This window comes from Lagenorhynchus albirostris, chromosome 1, assembly GCF_949774975.1.
Source record: "Lagenorhynchus albirostris chromosome 1, mLagAlb1.1, whole genome shotgun sequence".
Classification (NCBI taxonomy): Eukaryota; Metazoa; Chordata; class Mammalia; order Artiodactyla; family Delphinidae; genus Lagenorhynchus; species Lagenorhynchus albirostris.
Window position 1 is genome coordinate 17,938,656 of NC_083095.1, and position 25,434 is coordinate 17,964,089.

General features: G+C 42.2%; 1 protein-coding gene across 1 annotated transcript in view; it reads right to left on the bottom strand.

Annotated features, from left to right (window-relative positions):
* Positions 1–10,260, bottom strand: part of LOC132527686 (bcl-2-binding component 3, isoforms 3/4-like) — a 30,277-nt gene extending 20,017 nt beyond the window's left edge. The window contains exons 1-2 of the mRNA XM_060163631.1: positions 10,043–10,260; positions 9,145–9,877 (exon numbers count right to left, since the gene is read on the bottom strand). Coding sequence (XP_060019614.1) covers positions 9,145–9,877; positions 10,043–10,260 — 951 coding nt within the window. The remainder of the gene's footprint in view (positions 1–9,144; positions 9,878–10,042) is intronic.
* Positions 10,261–25,434: the final 15,174 nt, after the last annotated feature.

The window sequence follows — 25,434 nt, forward strand, 5'->3', positions numbered from 1 at the left end:
TTGCATATATCTGATGTGATTTTAACAGGAAAACCTCTGTGTTTCCAAACTTGGAAGCTGGGGGTTCCTAACATCTTCTTAAATATAACCTTCCCACAACAATTTATAGATTCATAGTACTAAGAAAAAAGAACCAAGTCTCAACTGCTCAATAGAATGCCAAAATTATACTATATATACATGTAATCATAATGAAATGGAAAATAACCCCAGCATTGTGTATTTGACCAGTGCCTTTGAGTGCTGTTCAGGAGTGTCTCACACGGAAGCAGTAAGAAGCTCTTTTACTTAAATTAATTGAAAATGGCTTTCTGAAAGAAATTCTTCCACACGGAAATGATAACCCAAGAGCATCATTCTGATTCGAGCATCTACCATTACACAAGCAAGGTATAATCATTCTGTAAGCACAGAATAAGCATTATATAAACAGAGCAATGATTTACATGTTAATCTTCTACAATAAAATATCTTCTTGACTCTGCCAAGAGTCATGTGCGAGATGGATTGTGTGAAGCAAGTGTTTAAAATGAATTCTGATAAAAAAATCTCCGTAGACTGGCAGAGGCATCATAACCTCGGCTCACTGTGTCCAGGGTCACGGTCTAGATATGGGGCTTGTTGCAAGCTGCAGGTACTGTCACCCTGGAAGGGGGCATGGAGGTGAATGGGGGGCGGGGTGCCAAAGGCTATGCTTTCAATGACCAAAAACATTGCAAGTCAGGCAGGACTCAGCTGACACCACCTTCTGATTCCCCAAACTGAGGTCTCTTTTCTGCCCTCTGTCCCTTCCCTCTGTGCCCTCTCACACCATCAGCCCACACTGTATCCCACTAGCCATGAGCCCATTCTGCCACTATGTGGAGAGCGCTTTCCTTTGCTGTCCCCTCATGCTCTGTTACGTGCATAAATAACGAAACTGTCTTTTGCAGAAGCTGTATCCTGTTAATGAACAGGTTCAAAGGGTCAAAAGCCTTCTTCGGGATTCCAGGGCAATGCAGAGGTATGTGTAGAGGGGGCGAGTAACATAATGGAATCATTATCATTTCAGAGAGAGAAGGATCTGCGGTCAGCATTTATTAAGCTTCTACTGTGTGCCAGACAGGCAGATATTTTACATAATTATCTCAATCCTCAGAAGAACAGCTCTATGACTAGAAAGAATTTCCTTTCATTTTTACACTTGAGGAGACAAAGACTAAAAGATATATCTATTTTTTAATTATTTATTTATTTTTGGCTGTGTTGGGTCTTCGTTTCTGTGCGAGGGCTTTCTCTAGTTGCGGCAAGCGGGGGCCACTCTTCATCACGGTGCGCGGGCCTCTCACTATCGTGGCCTCTCTTGTTGCGGAGCACAGGCTCCAGACGCGCAGGTTCAGCAGTTGCGGCTCACAGGCCCAGTTGCTCTGCGGCACGTGGTATCTTCCCAGACCAGGGCTCGAACCTGTGTCCCCTGCATTGGCAGGCAGATTCTCAACCACTGCGCCACCAGGGAAGCCCTAAAAGATATTTTTAAGGTGTGCCCAAGTTTACATAATTAACAAGGGACAAAGGCAGCATTAGAACCTGAGACTCTCTCTCCAAATGTAAAGCTCTTTTCATTAATACTCTGTGCTCCTGGCACTGTCTTCAATCATGGATGAAACTGCCATGCAGATAGGTTTTATGTCTTCCTCTCTCCTCACCAGCCTGGGTTGCCTCTGTGGAGGGATCCTGCATTACCAATGTTTGCCTCTCCAGTCTTACCCCATGCCTGGTGCATGGTAAGTGGCAAAAATAATCTCCTGAGTGTATGAAAAAGCTTTCTTCTTCGTCGGATGTATACCTTCTGCCTCTACAAGAATAATATCTCCTCATAAGTACCACGCCATTCACACAAAAGTATAGTCCCTTGTTACAATGTGTGTGTTTATCTATTTAGGGTTTCCCTAGGACCTATTTGGAAGTGAAAATCTCCAACCAAAAATAAGTTAGGTTATCTCATTGTTCTATTATAGTATGGACATCTGGGCTAAATTAGCACCACCTAGCATAAGGGCAAAGTAGTACTCCCATCCCATAGTATCTAAGACTTAGATTTGTCTGTGCATTTCAAAGACGCACACAAACGTATACTACCTCCCCCATATGTACCCACAGGTTCTTCTCATGTTGTTAGCAGAACTCTTCAGAGTAGCAGCAAACATTCTTTCTTCAAATATTATATCATTTGGCACTGCCAGAACAAAAGGTATTCAGACTAATTTTTTCAAACTATGAAAATGATTTGTCATGTAAAAATATAGTTCCGTGGCCAGGTCCTTTACAAGGTACTACTAAAATGCTAATCAACTTAAAAAAGAATAAAGCAAGCGTCAGAGCTCTGGCAAATAGAAAATCCAGAACTAAAAAGAACACTGTCCAGATCCAGAACACAGATCCAGACTGTCATACATTCAAATCACTGATAGGAACATTCTCTTCTGATCAAGAATCATGACCTAATCATACGTTTTATAAATACACACTTCGCATATGTGTGTTTTCTGCAGGCTTCAATTAAGTAACTTTAAAACAATTAAACCTTAACCTTTACAAAGGCCTACATGTAGACAAATCAGGGAAGTAAAATAAACATGCTCAACTCTTGGAACATTTAAAATTAAAAGTGTCTCCGATTTGACAATTATAAAAATACAACTGAACAAAATATGAAGGAATAAGTTGTGAAGAACTGTCCCACAAGGGCTTTGTGACACTCACAAGTCAAAATAAGGCCAAGCTTTGGAGACTGTGTTGTTTCTTAATAAATGAGGCCATTTATTGGTAATGGGCTCAGGAGGCTTCCAAACTACTGACAGTCTTTTGCACTGGCCTGCCTTATTTTGCAAAACAAAAGTCTGAAAAATCATCATATACTCTAGTAATGACTGTGTTTTTGCAAAAGGTTCATTTGGATGGCTAAAGTATAAAGCCATCATCCAAAAAGAAACAACCTTACTTCAGGGAATGTTGACGGTTCCTTCCCAAAAGATCCCCACTGGAATCCATCTGTGATAAATTCATTTTCCAATGTCAAGCCAAGCTGTCAAGGAAGGAAAGTTTGGCCCTTGTGCCCAACTCACCACGGAAGAAGATCATGCACCACTAAGTGAAAGGAGGGAGTGATGTAGAGAACCACCAGACACTTTACTGGTTGGGCGGTATCCGGAACACTCACAAAAACAAAAGCTCCTGGAGAGCAGGGCACGCTGCCTTGGTTACCCTTCTATTTACCTAAAACCTAGAACTATCCTAGCACCTGACAGTCCTGCAGTGATAAATGTTATCAATCTGAATAATGCCTCTTTATGGGAATATAACACTGAATTATTATCAAGGTATTTTCACACACATTAATCTTATCTGACCCCATAACAACCCTGTTGAACTCTGTAGAGAGGAAATTAAGTCTCCAGAAGATGAAGTAATTTGTCCAAGGTCATCAGTGTAGAAAGGAGTGTGCTGACATGAGAATGCAGGTTTTCTTTCTATAAATACATCTTCTCTTTCCTCCGAAACAGCCTCCCTATTTCTCATTCCCCATCACAGTAAAAGTCCCAAATCACAAAGCCGACCTCATAAAATTACTCCCATCCTAACAGGCAAACATGCCTCTAGGATAATGGGGGAGAGACAGTGAAGTGTTATTTTAAAATCAAAATATTTACACAATCGTAAGATTTTTTAGAGTTTTAATTTAAGAAATTTAAGAAATCCAACTCTGATCATTTTAGGTGAGTTCGTAAAGAAGGAAACTTCTAAACTGTATCAGAGAATTCAGCATCTATGTAATTAAATGTAACGTTCATGATTTTGTACAAAGTCAAATGGTTTAAAGGAGGGCTCTATGCAGCCTTAGGTAGCCTTCAACTTCCTTCTGGCTCCTATTACCCAATAAGAAGCCAGGAGAGTGGGGCTTTCTCAGACCAACTCACAGAAGAGGCAGTTGTGAGGAATAAATGAAATACTGTATGTGAGAACTGGAAAACATAGCAGGGGAGGCGGGTGAATGATCAAGAGGAATATGTTTGAAAGTCAATGTCATCCCTCAGGGCCTAAACAGAATTTTCTGGAACCACTATGTCAAATGTTTATCCAATCTACTCCCTTAACCTTCAGCACCTCTTTATCTAATATCTATGAGGAACATTACAAGTTCCTGCATGATTCCCTTCTTCAAAATATTCGAGTCGAAGCTCTGGAGCAAAGTGGGAGAGAAAACTATCATAGAGGTTATTCTGACACTGGATTTTCATGAAAGTGACACCCACAGGCAGCTGGGGCTAAGAGTGACACCAGCACGTGGGCCTATTTCGGGACTGATATAAGTCTAACGTTTTCCATTCAGACCTGTGACCTCTGTTGACTTCAATGGACCATATATTTGTGAACTAATTTTAGGAGCCACTGTTCTTTCACTCCCCGTGGAAGGAAGTTTCAGTGTTCTGAGGCCTAATAGTATCGATGAACTTGGAGACCTGATATTTTTCGATGGGTTTAAATCCAAAAGCCCTCAGGTTCTTGAAAGGTTCAGCTGGAAGATTCTTTTATCTGTGTGTTGAAAGCTCTAATAAAGAGAACTGAAATACAGCACATGACCTGTGAACTGAGGGGAACAGAGGACTTTTTGCCAAGTTTCTCGCACATTCCCTTAAAAGCAAGCTGGGAAGAAAGTGAGAAAGACTGCCCAGTTCTAATGAGCGCTGAACGGGTAAGAGCATCTGAGATTTATTTTGTGAATGCCTCAAAAAACGGCTGAGGTCTTCAACCACTAAACTGCCAGAAAAATGTGTGCCCTTATTGAGTATCCGCAGAACAATTGATCGGTATTTAAGAATCATGAATGTGGCCTTTTGACTTCCCAAATTATACAAGGATATTTTCTTTGACCTTCCCTATGACAGATCCGTAAATGACACTGCTTTGTTCGGACAGCACATGGTGCTGTTCGCTTCTGCAGAAACACATCCCACATTAAATTAAGTTAGAGGTGGTATTTGAAAAATAAATAAATAACAGAGTTCCAATTCACTGCAAATGGTACAGGAGGCCAGTAAGTGGGAAGCCTGCAAGAGAAGGACTTCTTTTAGAAAGATGTTTTACAGGACTTTTTCTGCATCATTAACTCCTCTGGAATCCTGAACATAACATGATGAATTTCCCGAGAAAAGTAGCTACTGTTTAATTTTGAATAACTTCAAAGAGCCACATTAGAAAGAATCAAAGAAAACCAAAAAGACCAGTAGATGCAAAATTCACCAAGGGGGAAAAAGAAACCCATGAAGGTTCTAACAGATTTTGACCATGTACTGAAAATACTGCTGATTATTTTGCCAATACAGTGTTTTACTGTTCCATGCAACTGAAATAAGTCTCTGTATTCATTGGAACACAGGATATTTTTATTACAATATTTGTGTCATAATCCTTTAAAAAGAAACATATTTCAAACCTTGAAAAGAATCTCTGTCCTAAAATGGTCCTTGATGTTTACCTGTGTATGTTTTACTATAAACAGATATTTAATTGGAGGTCACATTGCTGAAAGGAGTAAAGAGGTACTGATAGCCTTACTCCTAGCCCCAACATGTAGTTTTAGAAGAAAAATATAACTTAAAAAAAAGCAAAGCAATTTGTGGAGGGCAGGGAAAAGTAAGAAAGTTGGGGTGTTATAATAGTTGCTTAAGTTTAGTAATAATAATAATAATAATAATTGGTCTTTTTAAATGTCTCTGGCATAAAACCTGCCCAAGGGAAGAGAAAGCCTCTTAAAAATTCTATATTCCCAAACACCATGAGATCAAAAACCATCTGGAAAATGCCAGATAATGGTATCTGCATACTTAAGAAAGTCAGTAAACTTTGTCTTCAATTACCATTTAGGATAATCAACTCAAATGGAAATTTTGATTTGAAAACGCTCAGAAGACAAAGCTGGATTAGGAATCAGATTTTAAAAAGTCTCCTTAAAAGACCATCTGTTTATAGACACCCTTCTCACACCCCACCTCGCCTCGCCCTTGATCTGGACCATAAGTTCACAGCAGAAGCACAGCTGAACTTAAAAAGATATACATGCACTGCTACTGTGAAGTCTAGAGCCCACATGTATGTTCTGGGCTTGTCTCAAGTTTCCCTTGTTACATAAGCACTTCAGGGCCATAAAATTTCACTTACATCCAGCAGTATTGTGAGTCTCGAAACATTAGTCTACCTGACTGTACTATTCTTTTATTGGCAGTGGACAGCACTGGTGTTTTATTTATGTTGATCACTTTGTCAATGCTGTATGGAATAACCATTTAGTAGCCTATTAGCCTGTAACATTTTTATTACCGTTGTTAAATATCATTACCCATTCTGAACTCTGTATTAGAAATATCAAGTTCGAAAATCTAAATACTCAGAAAGAACTACAGAGCTGTTGGGTTCTCCCCCGCACACACACATAATCTGTCGACTCTGATGAGAAGAAAGAAAAACAATGAGTGCTCACTTCTCACAGACAGAGGTCACTAATGGCCTGAATTTGAATCACTGTGGCAGAAACCACAAAGTTAGTAAAGTAATCTAGTGAAAAATGAACTTGAATTGAAATTAAAGATACCAAAAGATGGTTATCCAGAAAGGTCTAACCGGAATAGAAATAAAATTACATCACCTTGACCTTTTTCGAATCTTCTAAGTCGAGCAAAACCGAGAGCCACCCGGCACCCTTGCTGTTTTTTACCTTCAGACACTAGGGACCGCAGAAGTGGCAATTCTTCCTTGTAGAGTACAAAGCTGAAGGGTCAGATCAGATGCTCACACTGGTTCTCTACAGAATAAGGCTTCTGCACTTGTACATACCTGAGCCTTTCTTAAAACCACAGCTTCAAACTGGGAAGATATAGGATTGCTTTTGGGAGATATGTCTAAATCCTAAATCAAACTCTCCAGCAGGCCAGAATATAAATGTAACGGGTATCAGAGGAGGTTCAAATTAGATCCAGGCGGTCAAAGTCAAACTCAAACTCGGATAAGAGCACATCATCTGAAATCTAGCATACAGGAAAAATCATGCCTGCTTTGGGAAACCCAAGGCAGCCCAGCATGGTGTCATTTGGGAATCTACTTCTTCTGTTAAAAGCATCCCCTGGAATTTCTAAAACTGCAATGAAACTACTGAAGTGTTAAGACACGGGCATTTTTTTAAAAAAACAGCATTCCTTCCATGCTAGGTTTGTAATAGGTCTGCTACAGTACAGCTAGCTCAAGTCTTTTTACAATTTCTTGTACCTACTGCCAGAGGCATGGACTAATGTTTGAAATTTCATCTTCCAGCCTCCTCCAGTCACAGATATTTGCAGCTCAACATGACAGTATGGTGTTGCACTGTCACCTGTGATTATTAAAAATCCATAAATGGTTTTGAGGTTTCTGGCGAGGCGAGGAAGAAAAGTTGTATTTCGCGGACTAGTGACACTGTGGGAAAATAAGCAACTTTTCATGCTATGCATGAAAGATTGATTACCCAAAGATTGATTTTCATCTAACATGGTGGCCTGCCGATCTTATGTATCTGGTGCATGTTGCTCAGTGATTAAAAAAAAAAAAAAAAAAAAGTCCAGTTCTAACACTTCAGATACTGACCTAAAATTTTACATTCATACTGATTCATACTGCAACAACCAAATACATGCCTGGACAAATGCCAACCTGCATTCTATTTACCTCAAAATATTTGGGGGGATCCTTTCGTTGGAGATGTAATAAGGTCATACCGCTAAGTCCACAGACAATATCGGTCCCGATATGGAAGGTAGCCTTCATATTACCTTTTGCCTGGGAGAAGTTAGACATAATAAATTTAGCAATAAGCCTGTGAGCCAGTGGACATGCCCCAAAGCTCCCTGACCCTGGGTGATTAAAGAGTCTCCCAGCTGAGTGGGGAGCAATAGCTCCCATTTAGAAGATGCTTTGCACAGCAAATGCAGCATGTAAAGAAATCTAATCAGCACCTTGCACTCCTGCGCGAGCATTTACACGGATTTGTGCTTTGCATTTGATTAGCTTACTGTAAGCTTTACAAGAGATTTCCTGCACTAAAATTAATCAAAAGCTCTTGGAGACTGATTTCCATTTACGAGAGAAGGCACGATGAGTTTCCAGGTGAATAAATAATGATCATAATAAAGAAGACAGAGCAGCAAACGTTGAGCTGCTTCGAAACTCAAACTCGACTGGGGGAAAGGGGACGTCGGGGAGTTGAGGCTGACACCTTTTTGCTCTCGGAGTGAAACGCAGGAGCTATTTTATTAGCGTAAGAAAGGCTGCTGCCCAGGAAACGTGACTGTTTTCTCTCCGCTGCCCCCGCCTTAGTGCACAAACGCGACCACTCACTCCCCCCCAAGCCCCGGTGCATCAGGCCACCGAGGAAAACCGGCCTCTCCGCAACACCACTAACCCCCTTACACACTTGGCTGACGATCACTGCAAATTCACACCACCAATGGTTAACGTGTTTCATCTCACCCTTCAATCAAAATGTGACTTCGAAAGTTCCTATTTTATGAAGCCAGAGGTGAATGGAAGGAGGGAGGGAGGGCTCTTAGGATGTTAAAAAGGGGAAGGATAAATTTTCCCCTTTGCTTGAAATTTTCCCACTCCCTCCCCCCCCCCATTTGCTTTCCTGCACCAGCTAAACTGGGTAGGCGAATGAGAGTGGGTTCGTATCATTTTTAAAAAGATACTAAATAAGGATGAGAGAGTGGGAGGGTGAAGGTGGAGTGAGTGAAATCTACGTATCATTTCTCTGGAATGAAGAATACTAAAAGCCACTGAATAAACATTCTAAATTTCCTCCGAGCTACAAGATGAGGCACCAGCTGGGGCCGAGGGCTCCCATCCATTCCCGGGCGAGATTCGCCTCCCTGCACAGCTGCCTACTCTGCGCAGAGAAGCGCCTCGATCCCGCTCTAACGTTCCAGTAGATCTCCCCGTGCTAGTTGCCCATTCCCGGGATCTTCAACTTCGCCTCCCTCTTACTTTCAGCCAGATCTGGCGAGCGTCTGGAAAGGCGCTAGGAGGAAGCAGGAGCCCAGCGGGCAGGCAGGGAAGGAGAGGGTTGGGGGTGTGCGTTACCTGCGAAGGTTCTGGAGGTCTCCTTCCAGCCCTGGTAGTAATCCCGCTCAGCGTCGCGTCCTCCCCCAGATCCAAACTTTTGCTCTTTCCTCCGGGTGGTGGCGGCGGCGACGGAGGCGGCTGCCGGAGCCCGGCCCTGTCGCCCGCAGCGTCGGGGCGCCGGGATGCGGAGGCCGGAGCCTCAGAGCGGCGCACGCCTCCCCGCAGCGGGCCGGCGCCCGGGCGCCCCGCTCGCCTCGCTCGCCTCGCTCGCTCTCGCCTTCCTCCCCTACGGAGCCGCGGCATCGTCTTCCCCCGTCCTCCAACACCTCCGCCTCCAGGGCTCGAGCATGCCACTTTCTCTCGGCTCCGGCCGCCGCGGCACCCGCCTCCTCTTCTCCTCTGCCTCCCCCCTCTCTGCCTCGGCAGAGCCCACGAGTCCCGAAAGAAGGCGGGGGAGCCGGGAGGGCGGCGGAAAGCTGCCCAGCAGCGCCGGGGCTCCTCGGACACAGAGGACCCCGGGGGGCAGCCGGAGAGCCAGGCGGGTGCGCGCAACTCAGACGCCTGTGCGCCGACCGCGCGGAGCCCGGCGTGGGGCGCCGCACGGGGTGCGCGGGGGCGGCCGCGGGGCTCGCTCCGAGGGCTGCGCCGGCCTGGCGTGGGTGCGGAGGCTGCTCCGACCTTACTGCCTCCTCGACCCAATCCGGCCCGGCTAATGTAGGCGCCGCGGCCCCCACCCCCACCCCCACCCCATCTGACACCCCCGGGAGGTGTTTACAGTAATGAAGGCGCGGGATCGCCTCCGCTGCTCCCGCACTCCTCCTCTGCCTCGGTCCCTCGCGCTCTGGCGCGCTCCCCTCCTCGAGTCCTCTTTCTCTCCCTCCCTCCCCTATTCCCTCCCTCTCGGAGCCCCTCCCACATTTCTGGTTTAAAGAATGCTTGGGAGGCGCGGCTGCAACTCAAAGCTTTCCAGGAGGCAAAGTCAGCCTCGGCTTTTAACCCTGTCCTCCCTGAAGAGAGTTGCAGCGCGAGCGCCGAAGCTAACAACGCGGATGCCACCCAGACCGCGTACGCCTTCCCCTCTCTCTCTCTACCCTGCCCCTTCCCACTTCCAGCTCTGAAGGATAGTGCCACCATCTGAGCGCCAAAAGTTGATTTCCCCCTGCCCGCCCGGGGTTGTACTTCTAAACCAGAGGATCTATTACTTAGACACTGAGAAACGATCGAAACGTGACATTAGAGGGTAAAAATATATAACAAGTCTCTCAACCAAGATGGCGTAACTTCAAATGCAGGCAACCTTGGTGATTTGCCCCCCGCCCCATCACTGATCCCGGATCTTCTTAAATAACTCAATAGGGAAAATAATTCGAAGTTTCATATAATTATTTTAAGCCACCCATTTTCCTCCTTCACCCTGGCCGCTGGAAAGAGCGTTGTTCACTTGCCCCATAGATTACAACGAACAACCAAATTCAGCCTCAGAGATTTAGAAAACAGGTTTGACAGCGGGGGGAAAAAAAAAACGCTTGATTTGCATACAGGCTACGTTTCCACTTCGCAATCTTTTGCAAAGGTTAAAGAGTAATGCAAGGAGAACCAGGTGCACGTCTCTTTCTTGAAAAAGGAAAAAAAAAAAAGCTTCTGGTTTTCTCCTCTCATTTCATTGCCGCTCCTCCTGCCTCCAGTAAATTGCTGTCATGTTTTAACAAGTCTGGAGAGAGGCTAAATCTGAACAGAAGAGGGAGAGCGAGTTCGCGCCAAGCGCCGGACTGCGCTGAGACGCGCCGTCGGTGGGGCCAGGCGAGAAGCAACCAGCGAGCTGGAAACTGGCTTAGGACCAACTCCCTAGGGATCCCCTCGGTTATCGCGGCAGAAGTGTTAGGCAGGGGCGGTGGCCACAACCAGCTCGGGATGAGTTCTCCGTCCTCAGTTCAAAGTCTGAGTCACTTGGCACCACTTTCCTAATTGTTTTTATTTCCTTCGCATCCCCGTTGTGTCTACCGCCTTCATGTTTTTTGAGCGCCTAAATCATGTTAAGCGGACTTGGAGAAACGCCTGATTTGCCTCTCAAACACAAACCACTCACGGAGCCACCCAGACGCACGCCCGAGACGCACGCTGGCACACGCGCGCGCACACGCCCCCGGGTCGTGCCCGCGGGTCGCTCCTCCTGTTGCATCCTGAGAAGGTGGCTAGGAAAATGCTTTGCCTTACAGATGCAAAGCCGCTCTTCTCCCCAAACTCAGTATGTGACTAATAAATATCGGGTGAGGGGAGAGGCTGAGGGAGTTAATTGAACCAGGACTGACAGTGAGGAGGTTCCAGGAGGAACCTTGCTGGGAGGTTCCAGGAGTAAAGCGCCAGGGACGACAGCAACGGTGGCCTCTGCCTCCACCAGCAGCTGCCGCCTTCCGGAGCCCCAAGCGCTCCAGGAGTTTACCGGGCATCAAGTGTGGGTCCAGCCCGCCCCAGTCACCCTCTTTCCGGATACTTCCTTTCCCTGGTTAGTGCCCGCACCTCAACTAGCAATCTTGATCTTGGGCCTGATTACAAATGAGAAGCGACCGAGACAGCGCTGAAAGCGCGAGGACGAGCCCGGGACTGGTCTGCGTGGCGGAGGGATCTTTCCAGGCGGCTCCCACCCCTCCCTGGGACTCCGTGGCAGCTGGCGAGGCTCCACTCCCGCGCTCTTTGCTGTCGCTTCGCCCCTAAACCCAGTGTTGGGAGGCGTTATCCACCCCCTCACCGCGTCCCACGCACGCGGAGCCGGGAACGCAATCCCAGTTCAGCCTGGTGGGCTCCTCCCGCCTTCACCGTCACCACTGGTGCGCCTGCAAGACACGCAGGCCGGAGCTCAGTGCCAGGCCACTGAAGACCAGCAGGGCTGGAGAAAGACTTTGGAGAAAAGTAACCCCTTCCCCAACTCGAAGGAGAACGAACCAGCACCCTCCGCATCTTCTTAGCCACTAATGGATCCCCGATTGCAGGCAGGGGGCGGGCTGGTGGTTTTAGACGCAACCGCTTGATAATAACGCCGGTGGCATTAACAGCAGATGGAGTGGGCGCAGGGGTGGGTGACTAGGGGATTGTTACTCTTGGAAGTTAGCATTCATTCTGGGGCAATGAGAGGTTGGATTCAGGCAAGCTTAGTGGATCTAGAAATCCCAATTTAGGATCGACGCTCCAGCTGGCTAGCTAATTTGCGTTTTGACCCAGAGCTCAGTTAGGAAACTCCTTAGAGGAGGTAGATTCGACCTGCAATTAGACTTCCCTTCCCTAAAATCAGGGGCGAGTTAAGCAGTCTGTTCTTTCTATGGATGAAAGTTAAAGCCTAAAACATCCCACCCCAATGACCACCGCCAGCTGATTTATAATCCCCCTTAAGAAACCTCGTGGTTCTCGCTTAGCGGCAGCCAGGTCGGTTACTGGAAACTCCACCTGGCACCTCAGTCCCTTTACCTGGAGGCCGCGGCTTCTCTCAGTGGGCTCATCCGAATCCGACAGGGTCTGGGAGGTGGAAAGGCAAGAAGCTGGCTCGGCAGCAGCGGGGCTCCCGGGGCATGGTATTTTTTTAGGGGTCGCCGCCAAGGTCCCTCCTGCCCATCGTTGAGAACTGCCAACCTGCTCCCCGGGCTGGGTGGACACGGTGGCGGGCGCGGAGCTGCCGCCTCGCAGCTCCCTGATGCACGGGACCGAGGGTCAGAGACGCACCCAGGGCGGGAGGCGCGCAGCGCCTGGCTCGCAGACTGCGGCAACTGGTATTATCTCCGAGCCCCCGTTCCTCTTCGGTGACAGTGGAAGATGCCAAACTCGCAAGTGACGGCCACAGGTTTTGAACGTACAACTAACTACAAGGTACCCAGCCTGAGACTGTAAGCTGTTTTTCCCCTCCCCCGCCTCTCCCTCCTACCAGGGAGGGAACTAACTTAACCCTGTGTGCGCCCTACACTCCCCGGAGAAGCTGTAATCGACCAGGAAACCGCAGGCGGCGGTTCCCGGGGAAAGAGCTTTGTTCACGTGCGATTCTAGTGGGTGTGTTGCTGTCTGGGGGCACTCGCGTAGCAAGACGCCAGTGGCAGGTTTCCAGCGCCAGACTTCGGCATGGGAAGGAGCCCTAGCGTTTCATCCGGACCAGACCCAGCCCTCGGAATCTATTTTTTGCCCTCAGTTACCAGATTTATTACAGTTGCCAGCGAAGTTGGGTTTTATTCCTTTCCCCCCGACCACCCTCCGGACCCACGGATTACTTCCTTTCCTAGACGATGCTTTTGAAGTTGTGGGACTCTCTGCTCCTTCTACCTCTAGCTTTTAACTGTTTTGCGTGTGCGAGACGAATTGTTGAAGGCACCCACCCACTCACGCCAAACTTAAATGAAACCGCAAGGAAAGTTGCCTCCCAGTCACCCACCACCCAGTGTCTGCAAAAGCCAAATATAATAACCTTATATTCAAATAAGATTAAGAGAACGGAAGATGGGGGGGTGGGAGGAGGTGAGGGATTTTTGAGATGTAAATGGGGAAATAGGTGAGGGCTGGGGGGAGGGGGAGAGAGAGAAATCCTCAGAATGGATAAAACGGGAAACACAAACAAGAATGACGATGCAGAAAATATATCTGAGTCCCAAACTTGAAAGCAGCAGGTTAAATTTAAGAGTCTGGATTTTAATAAACATTATTTCCCCAGTTCCTGTGAGAGACAGAAAGAGCGAGAGAGAGCGAGAGCGAGAGCGAGAGCGAGAGCGAGAGAGAGAGAGAGAGAGAGAGAGAGAGAGAGAGAGAGAGACAGAGAGAGAGAATACGAATATGAGCCTCCGCCTTGGCCACCCAGATGCTTTGCATTTTGTAAACATCTTCGACTACTTGCTCTGGGCACCCAAGAAGTTAACTGGAGTTGGAGGCGAGTCATCTCATGGATGCAGAATGGAAGCTTAGACAAGAGAAAACTGACAGCAGAACGCCTCTGCTGTCACCGTCATATCCCAAAGAGCCAGAACTTCGCCCAGAGCGCAAACTCAGAAGTCTTCAACCGATTCCTTCTTTCTCCATTTGCGTTTCGAACTAAAGAATGAAAGACCGAGCCTTTAAAAATCATTCAGAGTAACACTTGAATCTTGCAGAAACTGAGTTATTTTAAATAGGGAAAATGTTTAAATAGAGAAAATCCACCGGATAGATGTTCTCATTTCTCTCTGCTACATAATAGCCATTTCAAATGCCTCTCTGAGCCAGGCCAGCCCGCCGAGTCAATGGAGACGCTGTTTCCAGCCAGCCGGGTGCAGAATTCCGTTGTAAATCCTTCTAGTTTGCCAAGGTGGCAGCAAAGCATAGAGATAGCTCCTCAAGCCGCAGAATCAACAGGGGTGACCACATTTTAGGACAAATATTCATCTACCTGCTTTTTAAACATCCAACTTCGTGTGTGTAAGTGTACATAAGTATCTACACGAGGTTCTTCCTTTGAAACCTTGATGTGAGATAACGGTATTACTATTTCATCTTTAAGAATACATTTTTGTTTAAAGGCAAACGGAGCCCTGTTCAGGTTTTGCTTTCTGATTTATGCTTCGGGAAAATGAATAAGACTGAGAAAGGGAGAGGGGGTGGCTGCAGATGTACAGAATTTGTATGTTAGATTATTGCTGTTTCTGAAGTATAAGAAGAGAATGTAATGTGAATATACTCCCTATTAAAGACGATTGGTGCAGTTATTTAATCAGGACAAGGAAAATGAAGTATGGAAAATATCACACCAAATGTATGAACAGAATCACTGTTACAAATTTCTTAGGCATATGACCCATTAATCAGCTCTAGAAATGCATGATGACAGGGCCAGAGGAAGCAAAAGAATGTGGTTCAGGAGCTCCAGAGTATAATAATTTTGCAGACTCACAAAACTGTGATACTTAGGTTACTTTATTTTTATAGGGAAACTATCACTAATGCATAAGGGTAGAGAAGGAGAGAATCAAAAAGCAAATCTGTGAGCTTCAAAGCCCAGAAAGTCAGCTTAGTTATGCTTAGGACTTCAATCTTCAGTGGAGTTTTCAATTGAACTTTGACTGTCACCTCAAATCCTTTAGCCCCCCTCCCTCCATGTTTCTTGTACCCTTCCCCATTTGCACATGAACACTGACTTGGTGAAAGTAAAAATAACATAGGATTTGGATTCACAAGATCATGGTTTAAGCCCAAGGAACTAAAAATTTTGATCCCGAGTAAGTCAGCTTCAAGCCACTGTTTACTCATATATGAAATGGACATAAAAATATTCATTCTACCAGCCTTATATACCGTCAGATCGTGAGTCAGTGTGTGTGAAAGTGCTTTAGAAATTTTAGTTGTTGTTATTGCTAACAGTATTATCATTACATCACACAGTCCCAGCCTTCAAAACATAGGAAAATGACATCAGACTAAACATAGTTTCCCCTAACATTATCATCTTACATTACCTTGGCACATTTAGCAAAAGGAAGAAACCAACACTGTTATATTGCTACTAACTAAACTCCAGACTTCATTCCTATTTCGTCAGTTTTTCCACTAATGTCCTTTTTCTGTTTCAGGATCTCATCTAGGTTACCACATTGCCCTTAGCCATCGTATCTCCTGTGCTTTGTGACAGTTTCTGAGCCTTTCACTGTTTTTCATGACCCTGAGAGTTTTGAATGAGTAATGGTCATGTATTTTGTCTCTCAGTTTGGATTTGTTTGATGTTTTCTCATGACTAGACCCCAGATTAGACTCTTAATTATGGGTTTGGGAAAGAATACCATGGAGGTGGAATGTCATTCTCATCACACCATATCAGGTGGTACAAGATATCAGCATGACATCACTTATGAAAAAGTCATCACTCCTCAAGGTATTGTGTGCAAGGTTTCTCCACAGTAGAAGTATTTGCCCATTTCCATACTCTATTGTTTGGAAATGAGTTACTAGTTCTTGCCCACACTCGTGAATTTAGAATTTTTAAAAGAGCAAAATAAGTATTTAGGGTAGCTCATAAACACCCAAAATATCAAATTCATCCAGGAATAATCTCCCAGGAAATTCCTCCTGTATTATATGTCCTTAGAAAAATGTTCAACAGTCTCCTCTTGGGTATGTATTTTTAACCCATCTTTAATTACTCCATGCTTTACAGTCTCCAAACCTAGTCATTCTCCAAATCCTGTTCTTTTCTAATGTCCCTTTCCTTTCCAATCCAAACCAATGCCACATGTGGTTGGTTCAGAATTACAACTTCCATATGGAAAGATGACATTCATGACTTCTTACTCCTCTCTTTTTTTCATGGTTTTCTGATAGTATGGTGTTAATTTCATTCTCCCTTAAAGCCATAGTAGCTATCTTCATATTTGTCTTGGACTAGATCTAAGTGTCTCAAAGAATTGAGTTGGTCTTACTTTTCTTTTCTCCTGGTAATACTCAAAATACATGTGTTGACTTCATGAGTTAGCTCCTCCAGCAGGTAGAGAGGAATGCATTCTTTCTCCTATGATGAGAACCATCATAAGGAAATCCATGATTAACATACTGGGGAGAAGTGGCTTCTCATTTTTCTCATGAGTATAAACTACTCCTAATGTGTGACACCCTTTTTGTGAGTGCAGCTTGGTTCATGTGGTTCGGTGACATTGAGATGAACACCCTTCTGATTTTGAAACACCATTCTACAGTATGTGGTTCATCCATTCATCCAACAGACATTTGTAGAAAACACAAAACAAGTAGCAGGCATATGCTGAATAGACTCAGTTCCAATCCTGTCAAAACTCTCAGTCTAGTGGAGACACATAGACAAATAATTATATACTCATTAGGTAAATATAACAATTTAGGTGTATGCAAAATACTTCAGTGCCCTGAAACAGATTCCCTCTAGAGGGAAGACCTCATCCAAGTTATGAGGAGGCTCTTTTGACAAGGTATTGATTTTAGAGGGGACTTTGCAGCTTTATTTTATATCCAGCCTTGTGCATGCGGCAACCCCAGGTACCAGCTAGAGTCCCCCGTCTCATGGGAAGCTCTTTGGGACCAGAATTGGGAACTCAGTGTGGAAGTAATTTCTTGAATATCCATTTCTCCAAGCCTTGGTTTCTTTGACTTTCCATGAAAGTTACAAGATGATTATGTGTGAACAAAAACAGAAGGTACATACTGACAGGAAACAAAAGCATGTTTAAACCATGGAGATTTCCCCTCATATAAACCTGCCATTTGTTAAGCAATCGCTCTCTGTTCCAAAAGGAAACTGGTAAAAAACCTGAAGCAAACACTCTCCAACAGCACTGGGAAAGAATAAGTGAGGGAAACGCCTTTTTAATAAGGGTATAGGAGTGATGTAAAGATCTAAGCCTTTTTCAGAAGAGATGAAAGATCTACCCAGGGATTTATTCAAACCTGGTCAAAACCATTGTAGAAAATGTTACTGAGCCTTCCATATCTGACTGTAGTACTGATGAAGACAGAGGTGCTATTTTAATCTGAGGAAACAAAGTCAATTGAAAGAGTTTATAAGATTCTGAATTGGAATATATATTTGTATACATTTACATTTATATATATGTATATAACTTCTCAATACACTATATATATATATACATATATATGCACACATATATGTATACTTCCCACTGTCTATTAATATGTTAGAAAAATAAAATTGCATTCTTTAAAAGGTCAGAGACAGTTTTCTAGACTGACTCTCTTTATGAGAACAAATATACTGTCAGTTAAATTGTGTGTAGTTTCAAGAGCCGTGAACCTGGATTTGAAAGATGGTATTATACTTTAAGCCACTGCCACGTTATTAGGGAAATCACTTAACTGCATGAAACCTCAGTTTCTCTTCTATCAAATAAGTATAACCAAAACTATCTTCCAGAGTACATATATAAAGAAAAGATGAGGTGAGTTATTTCAAAGCTCCACAGTAAGAATAAATTCTCATTATTTATATAATTATAGTGTTTTCTAGGACATAATTTAATTTAATGTGAGACATATTTTGCTCTGTATAACATTAAGCCATGGGTTTTACTTGTGTTGTAGGTTTTGCTTTTCTGGTAACCTTGTCTCAGAGCTTTAACGTACAGAGCTGCTAAGTTCCTGCAGTGTCTCTGAACAATATTTTCTGGCACCACTGTTTGCTACTAAGCTTTGAACTACTCAAAAAATAAATGTTCTCAGCCTAGGGAGTTCTTAGCTTATCTCCTCACTTATCATTAAAAAATTCCTATAAAATTCTGTTGGACAATTTTCTTCCAAAGTTCCTCCACTTAGCTAATAGAGGTGAACTAAAGTTTTTCAAGTGATTCTTTTATTTGTTTAGTTTTTTTGTTTGTTTTTTGTTTTGTTTTGTTTATTCATCTTATGGTTGGGTTATTTCAGTGATTGAGTTTTCTGGATTTAGTCATCTCATTTGCTTACTCAGTTGGAACAACTTGGATTTCATGTTTCCCCTTTTCCACTTGAAACATTTTTGAAAGGTAAAATTAACAATTTTACCTCACAGATAAAGCTAAAAAAAAATCATATGTCATGAAATTAGCATTTTGTTTTCACTCTTTACCAATAGTACAGGGGCAGAAGTTAAATTTTGCTTCCTAAAAACTGAAGAGCCATTGTGGCTCACCAGTCTGTTTTGTAGATTAATAATGGCAATGGGGCTCGCTCGTTTCTCTAGAGAAGTCATTAAGACCTTCAGTTTGAAAGGTCTTCCCATTCCTTGGCAGTTTGAAGAGATGTCTAGTGAATCCCAAACACAATGTCAAACCACAGAAAGAAGTAAATTGTTCTGTTCTTGGATTATGTATTAATTTTTATTTTTAAGGATTCTGCTATATTTCCATGTTTATATAGTGGGGTTTCCTCTCCTTTTCACCTTAATGCTTTATAAATGGTATAGTATTAGATTACTAAGTGCAGCAGATACAAGAATATGGATTATAGATCAGTGTTGGTAGAAAGTCAAGCAGTCAACATAAAGAATACCTTCATTTCTTGAACCTTTATCCCTCACAGCATTTCTAAATTAATTATTTTATCTGAGAGCTGCCGCCTTTACACACACGTCCCAGGTCACAGAACCAGTGAAGCAGCTAGTACTGACTGCATGCCAGGTCTTGAGAAGACTGTACAGAGTTTAGCCCACAGCCCCGCTGTACATTTTATTATCTCATCAGCAGGGAATTTTTTTCTTGTCCCTTTGGATAAAACCCAAGTTTACTTAATTTTTTTCCTAAGTCCCTATGAATTAAAAGCATTTTTTTAAAAAAGTAAAGATTCCTTTAAAGACACAGTGTATTCCTCACATGTCTGTCTGAAGCAGACAGGCTTAAAAATTGCAGAAGTAAACTTATAAAAGCTAAAGAAGCCTCAAGATCATTAGGGAAATGCAAATCAAAACCACAGTGAGATACCTCTTCACTCCCACTATAATGGCAATAAAAAGCAAAAACCCCCCTCAAAGCCCCACAATAACCCTCATTGGTGAGAAAGTAGAAAATTTGGAAGCTTCATGTATTGCTAATGGGAATGTAAAATAGAACAACCACTTTGGAGAACAGTTTGGTGTGAAGTTTTCTTAAAAAGCTAAACATAAATTTACCATATGACCTAGAAATTCTACTCTTAGTTATATCTACCCAAGAGAAATATAAACATATATTTACAAAACACTTTCACATGAATGACCTTAGCAGCATTATTTGTAATAAATCTAAATTGGAAACAACCTAAATGTCCATCAGCTGGTGAATGGATAGGAAAATTGTGGCATAGTCATGCAATGGAACACAATTTGACAATAAAAAGGAACAAACTAGGGATACCTGCTAAGGCCTGGATGAACCTGAAAAACATTTTGCTCAGTGAAATAAGTCAGACTCAAGATACCTCCTATTCTGTGATATAATTTATGGAAGTATAAAGAAAAGGAAACGTTTATGAAGACAGCAGATTAGTGGCTGCCAGGATGACGCAGAACTGCAGGAGGGAAGAAGAAATGGGGGACTTCCCTGGTGGTCCAGTGGTTAAGACTCTGTACTTCCACTGCAAGGGGCATTGATTCAACCCCTGGTTGGGGAACTAAGACCCCACATGCCACACAGCGTGGCCAATAAATAAATTAAATTAAATTAAGATTTTTTTAAAAAAGAAGAAGAAATGGAGATTAACAGTAAATGTACATGAGAGATCATAATGCAGTGACGAAAGTGTTCTAAAACTGATTCATGGTGAAAGGATACATAACTTGGTAAATTTACTAAAAATAATCATTGAATCATACACTTGAAAAGAGTGAATTATGTGGTATGCAAATATGTCTCAATAAAATTATTTTTTAAAAGCTAAGAGGGTTGATGTCAACATCAATGAATATTTAATCTTGTAAATATTCTTGTTAGATCCTCGTACATCACCAATAAATAGGACTTGAATTATCTCGAGTAATAAAGAACATGAGAGTATTAGAAATAGTAAACAAGTATACAAGTTTCAACAGTTCTTTCTGCCTACTTCTTCAAAACAGCAAGTCATTTGCAATCTGAGTAAATCCACCCAATGTGATCCGTAAAATTCAGAAGTAAAATAAACAAAATACAGAGTGATATATCCTTTCCACTCCCTTCTCTGAAAAAAAAAGTAACATTTTAAGAATGTCTGTAGGACTTCCCTGGTGGCACAGTGGTTAAGAATCCGCCTGCCAATGCAGGGCACATGGGTTCCATCCCTGGTTCAGGAAGATCTCACATCCCATAAAGCAACTAAGCCCGCGTGCCACAACTACTGAGCCTGTGCTCTAAAGGCCGCGAGCCACAACTACTGAGCCTGTGTGCTGCAACTACTGAAGCCTGGGCGCCTAGAGCCCGTGCTCCACAACAAGAGAAGCCATGACAATGAGAAGGCTGCACACCGCAACAAAGAGTAGTCCCTGCTCGCCACAGGTAGAGAAAGCCCGTACGCAGCAATGAAGACCCAACACAGCCAAAAATAAATAAATAAACTAAAAAAAAAAGTCTATGAATCACTAAGGGAAAACAAATTTTCTACTTTTGTGTTAAGTTCTCTGTTTACCTGACTCCTCTGTCAAAAGATTCTTCTTGTTTTACAACCCATAGTACTTTTGTTTACTATGGCTCAAGGAAACAGGATGCTTTATTAATAAAAATCTATCTTTCATAGTAGAATTACCAATTATCATAACATATCCCTTTAACAGTTTACTTCCTTCAGATATTCATCAATCAGGAGCCTTCTTTCTCTCTGTCCAGTTATGGCAATATAAATAACATTTTGTGAGGATGTCAATTTTTTCTTTTTTCTGGCAAAACAAGAAAGCATAAGACAGATGGGTTAAGAAGAAAGTCAGACACAGTATCAGTTGCCAAAGGAAAAAAAAACAACATAAAGACAGCAACTTGTCCATCAAGTAACTCAGATCAAGAGTCTTTCTTTTCTCAAATGATAACAGCTCCAGACCTGTGAGCAACCAGAAAATAAATAAGCAAAACTACTGAAGGTGTTTCTCCATGGTTTCCACTGAAATGTCTGGAATAAATAAACATGTCATTTTACTAGGAGGATTACCTGAAAAAAAAATTAGCTGTAGCACACAAAGAAAAAGAGAAGAAAATTGATTAAGGGCACGGCATGTCTATTACACTGGGATAAACTGTCATCATGTTTTTCTGGGCACTGCTGATGAACAGGTTCAGGAAGAATAATCTATCCTCAACAATATAAAAGGATCTAAAGGACAGATTTATAATCTTCACATGAGGAGCTTCAGGACAACTGACATAGTGGCTTTCAGTTGAAAATGGGCCCTGAATGGTATCCTGCATTCATTTTTCTCAAACAGGAGTTTGCCCACTAGATGTGGTGAAATCGAGTTTGTGTGCTCTCTAATGGCCTTTTTACAGCCAGGAAGACCTTGTTTTTCAGGCCTTGGGTAACTGTTGATAGAGTGAAGGAGGTTAGAGCTGTGACTAGATTTGCAGGACCTGTAGGTCATCCATCACCTATTCACAACAGTATCCCAGATGGAAGAGAGATGAGGATGATCACAGTTAATGAGGTGTGAGCTCTAAAGGGACAGAAAAACACAAGTCTGAAGGTTTTGAGATCAACTTCTTGAATTGATGCAATGAAAAATATTTAAAAGATTTAATCATAGATATAAATCACATTTATTTTTCATTTTTCACACTATGTACTCTCAGGCTTTAGGAAAAGACTAGATTTTGAAGGTATTGAGAAAATTTCTTAATTGGCTAAGTTCTTTGCCAATGCATTATAGGAGGTGTTTAAGTATAAGAGCAGGTTGCATTCTATTCTATTTGGAATAGAATGAGGCTGAGTTCTGGTATCAAATATGTTCCCAACTAGCTGAGTATTTAGGAAAGCCACTCAGTTTTCATAGGCCCCAGATGTCTCATCTCATAGGTGATAATAATTTCTGGCAAACTTGCTTTACATCATTTTGTAAGCATAGAATAAAATGATAAATGTAAGAGTATCTAAGAGAAAAGCATTTCCCTAAGCAAAGGTGTCATTCTTATTAAAAATGAGAATGTTTCCTCTTTACCCCCTTAGTTTGCTTGAGGATGAAAGCCAGGGTAAATCCTCTAGGAAATGGTCAGTTTCTGGTTTACGTTTCTGATGTTATAAAGGGGATAAAGGGCTGATCTTTAGATGTGACAAGTACAAAGTCCTATGCTTGGCCTAGAGTTTGGAGAGCCTCATTAATCATGCTCCATTGTGTTATAGGTTCTGTAAACATTGCAAAAGTATAAAGCACAGCCCTTCATTAGTGACATCTTTCCAACCTAACTCCAGGAAGCCTTTGAGATTTCCTCAAATGACTGGATTTCGTTTCAGTCATTAGTTAACCCTGCCTAGTGGGTGACTATGAATCCCACCAGGCAGGAGTAAGGGGATATGTATTCAAACAGTACAAACATGGCTTGTCCTAGTCACATCGCCATTAAGAACAGTAGGAGGGTTTCCTTTCTCAGGATAAGTCAAATCATTTTTATGAATCCCATAATATTCCACATTATTTTTGCCTTTGGAAACTCATGCCATAAAGTTATAGTTAGAAAAAGAATGCTGACAATCCTACTTATGGATATTTTGGGTGAGATTAAAAGGCAAGAGTTATTTCTTACAGATTTATAGAGTCTATTGGCAAAGTATTTTCTCAAATGAATGAGCTACTATGAAACAATACAGAAAGTCAGGCCACCTTTGGGACTATGAATCAGAGAACACTGGGTATGTACTAGGACTCATCTGTTCAAAGTTCCTTGTTATATTTTGGTTACACTTAGCTTCCAAAGTCTCTAAAATCCTCTTGTTTGTTTTTATAAGATTTTATTATTTATTTATACATTAATATTTTATTAATAATTTCCTTCATGGAAATGTTTTAAAGCACATCTATCAATTGGAATGTAGTTCTTTTCAGCTACAGATCCCAACAGAATTAATGCAAACAAGGCCATTTAAATAGCTCTGTGTATGAAATTTGTACAAGAACATGTCAATGCATACTTTAATACTATTAAATTTACAACTTAGTTGAAGAGGAGTCTGTTAAGTCCCAGTTTCCAAGTTGTTTTGGGAGGTCCAGATACAGTAAATTGCATAAAAACATTCACTTCTTGGCTTCTTTTCTTGGTTTTGACCCCCTCCATTCTTTTACACCCCAGGAAAAGCCAGGCTATAGTGGTTAGACATTGGTCTAATAAGGTAAATGTTGGAGTTTATATAATAAGCAAGCTATCATCCCTCTTTATAGATAACGTGGAAAACTTTATATGAGTCTCACAGTAGGATGACATTTTTCACAAGAAAAGAGTTCTTTGCTTGATCTAAGGTAATCCATAACCACAGCTCAAGATAGAAGACATTCCAACAATAGGTCACAATTAATATAATGTTTATGAAAAATGAATCATGTATTTCCTATACCCATAACAGTGATTTTCTTCAAATTCGTCAGTGATCCTACTATCTCTCATTCTCTATCTTCTAAATGTTTTTTTTCCTTTCATACTAATACTCTGCATTATTTCCAAATAGTGAGACTCAAACTAAATAACTACTACTAATAATAATAATTAATCAAAATGTATATTGAAAAATTGCAGTGGGTAAGTTAGAATCATTAATAACAAGATAAATGGATGCGATAATGTCAACATGCTTAGAATAATGAACTGAGCATTGTGAATTACAGCTATGGAATTTTCTTCTGGTCCTTGCACATTATAATCCAGTAAACATGTCTAGTTGTTCCATCATAATTTCTCATAGCTATAGCATCCTACCTATGCAAATTTAGCTAATTTCCCAAGAAAAAAAATCTATATTCTTTCCACCATTCTTGGGCCTTGTCTACATCTCTCTAAATTTGGTTGTTCTGTTTGTACTTTTACAAACTTCATATGAAGCATGTGCATGGTATCCTTGTTTTATTGCTTACATTATTAAATACTTCTGAAACCCTACTGTGTGCCAGGCACTGTATTTGATGCTGGCAAAGTTGGCAGCGAGAAGTAAATTATTGCAGAGGATTCAGACAAGTAAGTGAAATTATAGTGCAATTGTGGTGAGTGCTAGATTGGGGAAACAAAGTTCTGTGGAAGAGCATAGGAGAGACACCTAACTCAGTCTTTTGGAGTCAAGTGTCCTTTCTGGTAGGATATGAAATATGACAGAAATGTAAAGTTGTTCACTTTGCTTAGAATATCTATTGTCTAGGAGAGGAAAAAAAGAAGTGACAGAATTAGTAGCAGGACTTGCAACTCATGTATAAAAAGTTGAGCTTTATACTGAAGGAAGCAGGGAGTCGTTGAAGGTTTTTAAATGTCATAAGATCCAATTTGTGTTTTTGCTACTCAACTCTGCTGTAGACAATAAGCAAACAAATGAACGTGTGTGTTTCTGTAAAGCTTTATTTACAAAACAAGGCAGCTGGCAGGAATTGACCCACAGGCCACAGTCTGCAAAATTAGAGAGCCGCTGCTGACGTAAAATTGCAAGGGTTTGGTCACTGGCTAGAAATAAGGGAGAGGGAGATGCCAAGTTTTGGGCTCAGTCAATGTGTGAGAGAAAACTACCAATGGATGACCCTAAAACTCATTAAAGGCAAATGTAATCATATATCATGTAGAATATTGTAGAAGAAAGCAAGAACACAGTAAGAGAAGTGATTATAATTTGGAGGGTATCTTTAAATGGCCACAAAATCATGAGTTAGATTAAGCACTGTAGAATCAGAGTGTAAGC